The following is an 11,514-nucleotide window of genomic DNA, read 5'->3' as shown; positions in this document are numbered from 1 at the left end:
TACATAAAAACAAGTATTAAAAAAAAACATTTAAACGAATGAATTGAACCTATATTTTTTGTGGTCTCACTTAACAGAAATTAATTGTAAATCCTAGGGCTGTATCAAAATTTATAAAAAAAATACCAGGACCCCAGGTTCAAATTTATAAACCCAGCTCCATAAGTTTATGAAACGAGTGTTTAATTAAAACACCATATCTGATTCGACATCCAAACCTACATGCATCCATTTTGTGCATTGGTTAAATTCACAATTGATAAAAAAAGTCATATTTTACATTTATTATATGCATAATTAATATAAAAATATCATATTTAATTACATTAATTGTATGCATAGTTGGTTTAAAAAATCATTCTTATAAGTTTAAATTTATCTGAGTTTAAGTTCACGTTAAAAAATGACACATTTTAATTTTTACATGAAAAAACATATTAAAAAATTTACATAAACAAATTTTTAACATTTTCACATTTATGAAAATAAAAAAATATATTTTTGCATGAGCAAATTTTTGCCTTCACAAAAACATTTTGAATAACAAAAATCAATCTATAATTTCATTTACATAATGATTTTCTTTACCAAATAAACAAAATCTAGTGACTGACAAATTCATATAAACTGAATTAGTCTATATATGCTATCAGGTCTCAAGTTCTGTTTTAACTCGACACTGACGAATCATGGCGAATGTGGCGATTCTTGAGCTCAATGGAAACTGTGGTAATACAGTGGAAGAGATAGTGAAAATGGAGAGAGAGATCTTTCCCGAGCACGAATCACTGACTTCATTCTTTCACGATGAACTTAGAAAGAAGAACAGTGGATTGCTTTATCTTCACGTGGATGGCGAACTTGTAGGCTATGTCATGTATTCTTGGCCTTCTTCCTCGTATGCCACTATCACCGAGCTCGCAGGTTTCACCCCACTTCGTTTTCTTATTTGCATCTAAGTCACGAAATAGTGGTTGCATTCAAAATTTCAAATTTCGTCTTTTCTATGTTAATTTTTGTGCTGGCGTTCTCAATTCAAGTTATGACCATAACCTGTTTGATGAAATTACCCAATTAAAAAGATTAAAGCTTTTTTTACTACTTGTAAAGATGAGACTGATGTGGTCTTCTAAGTCGTCCTCATAAACCTTAGATAGTAAGAAGTGTTTTGAAACATTACTTGTATTGATTCTTCAATTTTTTGGTTATTCATAACATGGGCATGCCATATTTTGGTCTTGTTAGTTAAGGAGCAATGGAGGGGACAAGGCCACGGAGAGGCTTTGTTGAAAGCAGCAATTCAGAAATGCAGTACAAGTAAAGTTTTGCGCATAATGCTTCATGTGGATCCCTTGAGGACTCCTGCAGTGAACCTTTACAAGAAACATGGTTTCCAAGTTGACACATTGGTTGAAGGGTACTACTCCTCAGATAGAAATGCTTATAGAATGTACTTGGACTTCGATTCAAGTTGAAGGAGAAAATGAATAACATTTGACACATGATCTGTGGTTAATTTAAAGAATGTAAATGACTCAAACTATTCATAAATTATTCAAATTTCATTTATTAAATGTTTGATCAAGTTTGATTGTTTAATTAAATGAGGAAATTAAAACTTAAATTTAAACTTAAATTTAGATTTAATTATTTAGATGAGACAAACTCAAACTTTACAAGTTTATTGTTATGGTAATAATAAGTTATTTCTAACTTACTAACTTATTATTATAATTTTGATGGTAATTTATATTGTAAGTAGGCTAGATAATTTTAAGTCTAGCTAGTTAAATAGAAATCCCCTTCACAAGCGTCAAACGCCCTCCATGAAGCTAATGGGCTCATAAAAATATTCACTCATGTTTAATTCCCTTGGCATATGCTAGTTGGCCAGTTACGTTGGACATATAGTTAATAAAAAAAAATAATTTAAAAACAAACATGTGGCCAAAAAATAAAAATAAAGTCTAAATTAAATATTAGTAAAATTAACTAAAAATAACAAATCATATTTAAAGAAAATTTTGCGGGTGTTGACTTGCTATAACCCGCGATAGAGAACTTGTATCTGTTTAATTCATAACTTACATAAAAACAAGTATTAAAAAAAAAACATTTAAACGAATGAATTGAATCTATATTTTTTGTGGTCTCACTTTACAGAAATTAATTGTAAATCCTAGGGCTGTATCAAAATTTATAAAAAAAAAAATACCAGGACCCCAGGTTCAAATTTATAAACCCAGCTCCATAAGTTTATGAAACGAGTGTTTAATTAAAACAGCATATGTGATTCGACATCCAAACCTACATGCATCCATTTTGTGCATTGGTTAAATTCACAATTGATGCAAAAAGTCATATTTTACATTTGTTATATGTATAATTAATATAAAAATATCATATTTAATTACATTAATTGTATGCATAGTTGGTCTAAAAAATCATTCTTATAAGTTTGAATTTATCTAAGTTTAAGTTCATGTTAAAAACTGACACATTTTAATTTTAAAAAAAACATATTAAAAAATTTACATAAACAAATTTTTAACATTTTCATATTTATGAGAATAAAAAAATATATTTTTGCATGAGCAAATTTTTGCTTTCACAAAAACATTTTGAATAACAAAAATTGATCTATAATTTCATTTACATAATGATTTTCTTTACCAAATTAATATATGCATCATAATTAATTGTTTGTGCAACTTAATGAATTTTTATGTTTCTATTTATTTCATTCATACCAAACAACTTTTCACAATATTATTTCTTACTCATTACAAAAACAAACAACAGAATAAAACTTCTTTATTTCTATTTTAAAATTTCTCTACTCTAAAGTGTAAATCAAACAGTGTTAGAACCATAAAAGATATGAGGAAAAGCCGGCACAAGGAATGACTAGCAGACCCATTAAATAAATTGGTAGATAACTAAAAAATAATAAACTAAAAGTAAAGGGCAAGAATTTGAAACGAGCACAAGTTTCTGGCTTGGTGTAGTGGCAATGCTGGGGTTGGGGTTAAGCGAGTAATGTATTTATTCTTTTTTGCTTGATGGCACTGGACTATTTATTATTATCTGATTCAGTAATATATGTATCCGTATTGAGGGAGTAATCACAGTGTAGAAACTTTTTTATTTTTTTCTGAATAATGTAGAAACTAATGTATCTGTGTTATGCATCTGACTGCATAGTAACTTTTCTTATTTCTTCACCCAATTATATCATATTTTACATTTTCACGGAGAATTATTATGCCGTACGTGATTGATATTGCTAGAAAAAGAAAACATCAAATCAGTGTTCATAATTCATAAATAATTTAAACAAGATCGGATTAGAAATACCATATTTATCTCCTCTTCAATTCCTTCTAAGGTTCTACTTCTACCCAGGGAAATTTCCTTATGTTCTATTTATAGATATTTTTTATTCCATTCTTAATTGTTAATTAAAGGATTTAAAATTCTAAATTGATTGTGCAAGTTTCCTGCAGCATCACGACCTTTTTTCTTTATCTTTTGAAATTGCTTGCAACTTCAGGAACGGATTACAGAACAGGGAGCAGGACAATCCGGATTCAAAAACAGACTAAAAATTGAAAACAACATAGCAATAACGTTTTAAGTTTTTTTTTTTTTTCCTGATGAAGTCAAAACGTACGTGATGACACCTAACAATATTTTTTTCTTGATATATATTTTTAAAATGTTATAAAAAATTGAAAATAAAAATCATTTTTAAGAAATAAAAAACAGAAAATACGCCATCAAATCAAACATTACCTTAATTTTAAACTAAATTTTTCAGATTCAATTTGACAAACAAATCCCAAGTTTCATCTCATACATAAAGGAAAGTTAAATGAACAAGATCTGAATTGTCTTTCTTATTCTATCCCAGTAAAAACAATAAAAACTTCTACTCCATTGCCTTGTTGCACATGCTCTTCTAATCCATTGTCCTTGTCCTTGTTTGCTTTCTGAGAATGAAGAAGATTTTTGGGCTTACCACCTATATTTCTCGAGAAAAAACTCCTCGATCAAACTGGAATAAATAAGTGGAAGTGATGACTTAGATTTAATTTCATCAGTCATCAAAGTTTCATTTGCTCGACATTATTTTATTAGAAAAATGTAGAGGATATAGTGAAAGGCTCCAATGAGGATTGTAGCACCTGCGAGTAAACGGTTACTGGCCACAACTAGAGCTACAGCAGACAAAAAGGCCACTGATGCTGCCAGAAAGGCACATGTCAAAAACAAGTGCGGAAAATGAATGTTACGAGTTAATTTAGACTGATTAACTATTCCCACAGACAGAAGTCCACATGCCATTGCAGAGCTATACATAGTTATGGTATTGAAGATGATGAATATCCAGAATCCTGGATCACCAGCAAAAACTGCAGTTCCTCTAATTTTAGGGTTTGGGTCATCAGAGCTATATAGACCTCCCGGTACAGTAAAACCAGCTGCAAATGACACTGTCATCAACAACGCTGCAACAATCAAAAATGCCTCACGGGTGTCTTTTTCAGACAGTGATTTGCGTTGAAAATCAGAGGTGTCTTTTTCAGGCTGTGGTTGGCGTTGAGAATGCAACATGTGATTTACAGGGACTCCAGCTCCTTTTGATAACTCCATGGATAAAATCTAGCCACATGAAAATATTGTAAAATTTCAAAGTAGAAAAGCAGAGGTAAACATAAAATAAAAAATAATTATGCATATATAGTCAAGCAGTAGAATTTCATGTTGTGATTGAATATACAATAATAGATTAAAATTAAATAATATAAATCACAAGAGTTTAATAGATTATTTTTTTTAAATGACCAAAAAGAGAATAATTCTATAATGGGGATCAACAAATTATTAAAACATAGGATTCATTATCGTTACATCTCATTTTATTTAATTAAATTTTATCTTTTCTATCCATAGAAACATGTTAATCTACTTATAATGAAGTCAAGATGAAGCACATACCTCTCTTCCACGCAACATTGGATGTTCAAAGGTCTTACTGATATCACCAGCCGTTAAACCGTCTTCATTCGTGAGATTCAGATCAGTCCTCTTATCCTCTGTGATCAAGCTGATAACTTGCTGAAATAAATTTTTGGAAGCCAAATGCAATGGAGTGTTCCCATCATAGTCTTTCTGGTTTATATGTAGATCACCAGTGTTGCAATTTCCTAGTAGGTATTCTACCACATTATCTCTTCCATTCTTTGCCGCAATGTGAAGAATGTTTTGACCCTTTTGATTGAGGAGAACATAAGGATTAATGGGCCATCCGGATCCAGGTTCAAAGAATTCTTTTACCATCTCAACACAACCCCTTTTGCAAGCAAGATGAAGGGGAAGATGGCCCTTCTTGTTTCGTTCCAAGGCAGTTTGATCCAATTTATTTAGCAATGAATTTTTAAATAAAATACGAAATCCGTCAACATAACCAATGTCAACTGCATAATGAAGGGGAGTATTTCCGTCTTCATCCCTTAAATAAACTAGCTCAGGCCTTATTTCTATTATCGCTTGTATCATAACTACAATAGAACAAATCAAAGTAAAATAAATTAGTTAGATCTTGTTTCTGGACATGATTAAACAATATTAAATATTTTTGTTGTTGATGTATGTTTTTATTCTTCTCATTTATATTTAGTTGAATGAGTTAGGAATATTGTGATGATTCATGTTTTGTATTATGGGATGATAAACGAATTATGTTGAAATTGTAGATATCTTATTTAAAAATTAAAGGTCTTATCTTAACTTAGGAGAATAATATGAGAACCGAGACATGTCAAAAGAGTAATCAATGATTAGATTTTAATGTGAACGAGTTATTAAGAAGATCAAATTAGAATTACATGTCTTCATAAAAAAATGTAGTGCTAGATGTTATTAACAAATAATTTTAGTTTCACCTAATTTGGACTTATGTAACTCTATATATAAAAGAATTTGTAAGCAAAGGTCAAACTGTCAAGATTCTACAATCAATTTGTATTCTTCCTAAATATTGTGTCTACATTTCACAAAGGTCATAGAGGTGTAGCATAAAGTGATAGAAGTAAATTCAAATTTTAAGGATGTTGAATAAAGTATCATCGCGTGAAATGTCATAGTATGAAGGAAAGCCGTCAAGAAATCAAAAATCAATTATATGTTACAAATGATATTAGAGTAAACTTCTTTTTCAATACAATGAGGTTCGAGAAAGAATCAGGCAAAAGCTGGTGAACATATAACACTTTAAAAAATTCATACCAGAAAGGGATCTAGAGACTGTATAGTTATGAGACTATATGGTTGATGATTACTTAAAAATTTCACTGTTAAGTTGTTAGGCTTGAAAAAATTTCGGGATGGATAACATTCTAGGAAATTTGTTATAAAGCATGTAAGCGAGAACAAAATATGTTGAATTGATTGTGGGGTCAGTCATTTTAGTTTGTGGGGTCAGTCATCCATCATAAAAAATAGGTAGAATTGATTGTTAAGGTCTTGGAAAAATTTATTTACATTGAAGTATTCATACCAATAAGAGTGTTGAGTGGATTGTCACAGTGTGAAGTGCAGTAACTTAGAGAAGTAAAAAAATCATGAATGATATAAGTTATCCTTTAAATAAAATAGGTTGATAAAATTATATGGTTATCTAACTAATTTTGAGCAAAAATGAGATTAGATAATTTCATCATAAATAATTGGTGGAATTTTCTTATGTACTACTTTAAATAGTTATTTGCATGTATTAAACAATTCCTAAACTTATTAGACCCGAATTAGTTAGCAAGTTGATTCATAGGCTTTATATATATATATACACACAAAAAATAAGTCTATGGACTTACCTTTGAATCGGAAGACTTCAACTTTATTTAACCCATGACTAGTTTTGCCTAACCTAATTGCGAATAATACGGATTGGTATAAACATATTTGTCTAATTCTATTTACAAGTTTATTTATCAAGTACTTAATTCTTGTAAAAAAAAAGTATTTAATTGGAAACTAAATTTTTATTCAAACAATGGACCATAAATCAAGCACTTTAATATTCACTTAGTCCCATCATAATTATTATAATTATTGTGTAAAAAAATACTTTAAAATAATTACTATTTTAGTTTTTTAATATGACATTAATTTTTTCACATATAATGTTAATAATAGGCTTAAATACATTTGAGATCTTAGAGATATATATATATATATAAAATTTGTTTTAAATATTTAATAATTTTTTTCATTACACTAGATGTATGATATATTAAAAATTTTGTTCAAAATTTATGTGGTTAAATGATGTCATCTCAATAACACTGTCAATATATATCAATTATTAGAATAATATCTTATCATTATGACAAGATTCTGAATAAAACTATTAATATATAAGAGATTCAACAAAAATTGAATATATTCTAAGGACCTAAAAATTATTTAAGCCTTAATAATATTAATGATAAATAATAAAATTCTTAAATAAATTAATGATAATATAACATTAATCTCTTATCATTTAAAATAATAGTAATTTGGTGTAAGGAAGGATTACCTCTTTTTTGATGCTGTATAGCTGTGTGGAGTGGAGAACTTCGACGACACTGTGAAAGCGGCTGGTCCGCAGGTAATGGAATTTGCAACAGAAGTGAGAGAATTTGCTCATTACCATTCACCACTGCCGAACACAGTGGTGATCTCTTTGACTTGTTCAAACAATGGACTACAGCCTTATCCTGGTCGAAAATCTCTTTAACCACATCAACATCCCCACTGTAGACAGCCTCGTGCAAAGGAGTATTCCCACATTCATTTGTTTCTCTTGTTATCTTTTTATCTTTCATCTCATCATATGTTGACTGCTTTGTGGCATATTGGGAGAGAATCAACTTGACTGTCTCATATTTCTTAGACCTCGCAGCAACATGAAGTGGAGTGTCACCTCTTACATTTCTCCTAATTAGAAGCAAAGGAAAGAGATCACAAATCCTCCCCACAATCATTTCTTTCCCCAAATCTGCTGCCACATGAAGCAGTGAATCACCTGCTATGGTGACTTTATCAAAAACATCAGACAAACGTAGCTTATTTTCCTCAGATTGTTGCTTCAACACCATAACAAAGCTAGCACCATGTCCTTCTTTAACAGCTTCATACAACTTGTAAATCATAGCTTTTCCAACAATTTCCTTATGCAGTAGTCCCACTTGTGAAGCTGTATCAACATCAATTCTCAGTTGGTCCATAATTTACGTATGCTAAGCGATTAAGGTTGTAATGTAATTGCACAGCTGAGAGCTCACAATACCTGTAGTTGGTAGTATTAATCAAGCTAGGAGTGTACGTGGGAGTAGTAAATGAATTAAATAATTAAAATATATTATTTTTATTAATGAATTAAATAATTAATTGGCATCTATCATTATCGATCAAAGGATGGGGTGTGTGAGTGTAAATGGATATGGTATATGGTATTGGTTGGTAGAAAATTCTTGGTTGAAGTGAAGTCAATTTTTCACTTAGTCTACTTCCATTCCCACGCCGCCATCTTAGACTCTTCGTTTGTGACAGCCTGGCAAGACAATGGCAAAGACTTTAACAAGTCAATTTTTGTTTTTTTTTTTTCTCAAAGACAGAGACCTCTTGAACTCTTCCAGCAATAAATGATTTGTTCTTCTGTACAATCAAACCTAATAATGATCAAGCATTTTATCGCATGTTTAATTTAAGGGATATAATTATTTTTCATATACCATATGTTGGTTCCTATTTAACATATTTATGCACAAATTTATAATTATTATGATGGATGATATATAGATGCAAAATAAAGCATAATATATATTTTAGAATTTAAATAAGTTGAGATAAAATCATATACTTATTAATATTCACTTTATCTAAACATAAACATATATATTCACTTCCAGGTTTTTTTTGGTTCGTTTAGATTGTTTTTTGGTTCTTGAAAACTTCCAGTTACTTATATCTAGTTCGTATATTTTTTTTCAGGAAAAAAGAAACCCAATAAAATGAAGTAAATTTGTAAGTTGTGCGCTGTGTTTTATTTCAATGCTTAGTGTCTTAGTGATTAATTAATTAATGAAGTAAATATATATATATATATATATATATATATATATATAAGTAAACGTTGATTACTTTTATTTTATTTAATGAGATTATGTTAAAAATATTCTTCATTTAATAATGAATAATTTATGTTTGATGTCAAATTTTAAGGATAATTTTTTAAAAAATAATTATTTATTCTATTTATAATATTTTTAAAATTTCTAACCGTTTACTTGTCTCCCTCACCAATCCTTGTCTCTCTCACTGTCACGGCTTTAAAACCTATGTCGTTATTGTCGCTCACGATGATTTTAGGACCACGGTCCATGATTGAGGTTGTTCATCCTCTCACGGCATCTCTGTTACCAGTTTGCAGCATCCGAGTTTTTAGGACCACGGTCCATGATTTTTAGTACTTTATATTTAAAGTTTTTTTAGTTCTCATGTATTGTTTGAGTAAAAAAAATAAATAAGAGATGATAATTTATGACAATTTTTCACAACTTTTATTGTTTAGGGTCAACAGAATAATAAGAGCGTAGACATTTGATTCTTACCCGTTAGACTTTTTTATTTTTGATTTATTAATATTTGAATATATTTATTTATTGTAGGATAATTAATTAAATATAAAGTCACACATTATTTACATGGTATAATTATTTTCTAATTTTTTATCGATAAGTTAATATTTATCTCTAACATTATGATTTAGTTATCGGTTATTATTTATAAGTCAAAAATCATCTACAAAGATTATAATAGTTCATATAAACAATAATCAACCGTTACATTTCACTCTTATACATACAAATTTCATCAAATTCTTAACACGACAATCCCACATACTTCAACACACGACCAAAAAACATGTCTCTCATTCACTCACCCGAGCTTATATTTAGACATGTACTTGAGCGTTAGAGTCATTTGTTTTACAAATTTTTTCTCTTATCTTCTTAATAAAGGTGTCTTATGAACCGACGTGTGAAATCTAGGAATTTACATTTATTATGTCTATCTTGAAATAGCAACTCCAAATTTTGATAAATACACGATCATAGTGTTTGGTTTTTTATTTTATATTATAAAGTACAATTTTGGACAATTAAAAACTATCAAAATCAAGTTAATGAAAAAATTAAAGCAATATTTAAAATAGTTAATAAATTTATAATTTTTTTCTGACACGATTCAGACATATTTTAATAGTCAAAAAGTTTTTATAAATTATAAATCTTTTATTCCATGTGTTGCTAACATTATGCATAAGGACTTAAAAACATATTTTATAAATTTCAAAAGATTAAAAAAATTAATTCAAAATTAAAGGATTAAAATATATTATTTTTATTAATGAATTAAATAATTAATTGGCATCTACCATTATCGATCAAAGGATGGGGTGTGTGAGTGTATATAATTCTTGGTTGAATTGAAGTCAATTTTTCACTCGTCTACTTCCGTTCCCACGCCGCCATCTTAGACTCTTCGTTTGTGACAGCCTAGCAAGACAATGGCAAAGACTTTAACAAGTCAATTTTTGTCTTTTTTTTTCCTCAAAGACAGACCTCTTGAACTCTTCCAGCAATAAATGATTTGTTCTTCTGTACAATCAAACCTAATAATGATCAAGCATTTTATCACATGCTTAATTTAAGGGATATAATTATTTATCATATACCATATGTTGGTTCCTATTTAATATATTTATGCACAAATTTATAATTATTATGATGGATGATATATAGATGCAAAATAAAGCATAATATATATTTTAGAATTTAAATAAGTTGAGATAAAATCATATACTTATTAATATTCACTTTATCTAAACATAAACATATATATTCACTTCCAGGTTTTTTTTGGTTCGTTTAGATTTTTTTTTGGTTCTTGAAAACTTCCAGTTACCTATATCTAGTTCGTATTTTTTTTTTAAGAAAAAAGAAACCTAATAAAATGAAGTAAATTTGTAAGTTGTGCGCTGTGTTTTATTTCAATGGTTAGTGTCTTAGTGATTAATTAATTAATGAAGTAAATATATATATATATATATATATATATATATATATATATATATATATTATAAGTAAACGTTGATTACTTTTATTTTATTTAATGAGATTATGTTGAAAATATTCTTCTTTTAATAATGAATAATTTATGTTTAATGTCAAATTTCAATGATGGATAATTTTTTAAAAAATAATTATTTATTTCTTAAAAATAACACAATTTAATGTAGTAAGGTAACTTGTTTAATTAATAGTTTAAAATAGTTTAGTTTAATTGGTGGTGTAAAAATATTTAATTAAAATACAATTTTAGTTTTTTATATTTGTGATTAAATTTTTTTAGGTTTTTTATATTTTTAAAAATCTAATTTTGTCCCTTATGTTTTTTAAG

The 11,514-nt window shown here is 28.4% G+C and overlaps 2 protein-coding genes across 2 annotated transcripts; one reads left to right on the top strand and one right to left on the bottom strand.

The window, feature by feature from the left end:
* The first annotated feature begins 598 nt into the window (after positions 1–598).
* LOC114414247 (putative ribosomal-protein-alanine acetyltransferase) lies at positions 599–1,579 on the top strand. The gene is made up of 2 exons (XM_028378547.1): positions 599–924; positions 1,246–1,579. Exons 1-2 carry the CDS (start codon positions 690–692, stop codon positions 1,473–1,475), a joined length of 465 nt encoding a protein of 154 aa, XP_028234348.1. The 5' UTR covers positions 599–689; the 3' UTR covers positions 1,476–1,579.
* Positions 1,580–3,772: 2,193 nt separating this feature from the next.
* On the bottom strand, positions 3,773–8,375 carry LOC114417216 (protein ACCELERATED CELL DEATH 6-like). The gene is made up of 3 exons (XM_028382343.1): positions 7,586–8,375; positions 5,002–5,564; positions 3,773–4,665 (listed from the first exon to the last, which is right to left on the bottom strand). The coding sequence occupies exons 1-3, from the start codon at positions 8,274–8,276 to the stop codon at positions 4,129–4,131; spliced, it is 1,791 nt and encodes a 596-aa protein (XP_028238144.1). The 5' UTR covers positions 8,277–8,375; the 3' UTR covers positions 3,773–4,128.
* Between the last annotated feature and the right edge of the window lie 3,139 nt (positions 8,376–11,514).

Source organism: Glycine soja, chromosome 6 (assembly GCF_004193775.1).
Source record: "Glycine soja cultivar W05 chromosome 6, ASM419377v2, whole genome shotgun sequence".
Lineage (NCBI taxonomy): Eukaryota > Viridiplantae > Streptophyta > Magnoliopsida > Fabales > Fabaceae > Glycine > Glycine soja.
This window is presented reverse-complemented; position numbering and strand designations above follow the sequence as displayed.

What these genes read in the sequence shown, in the direction of transcription:
- LOC114417216 (XM_028382343.1), bottom strand. Translation starts at nt 8,276, where the DNA reads ATGGACCAACTGAGAATTGATGTTGATACAGCTTCACAAGTGGGACTA. An exon ending in TATACAGCATCAAAAAAGAG is followed by an intron (nt 5,565 to 7,585) that starts GTAATCCTTCCT and finishes GTTCTATTGTAG; the next exon opens with TTATGATACAAGCGATAATA. An exon ending in CAATGTTGCGTGGAAGAGAG is followed by an intron (nt 4,666 to 5,001) that starts GTATGTGCTTCA and finishes TCATGTGGCTAG; the next exon opens with ATTTTATCCATGGAGTTATC.
- LOC114414247 (XM_028378547.1), top strand. Translation starts at nt 690, where the DNA reads ATGGCGAATGTGGCGATTCTTGAGCTCAATGGAAACTGTGGTAATACA. An exon ending in CACTATCACCGAGCTCGCAG is followed by an intron (nt 925 to 1,245) that starts GTTTCACCCCAC and finishes TGGTCTTGTTAG; the next exon opens with TTAAGGAGCAATGGAGGGGA.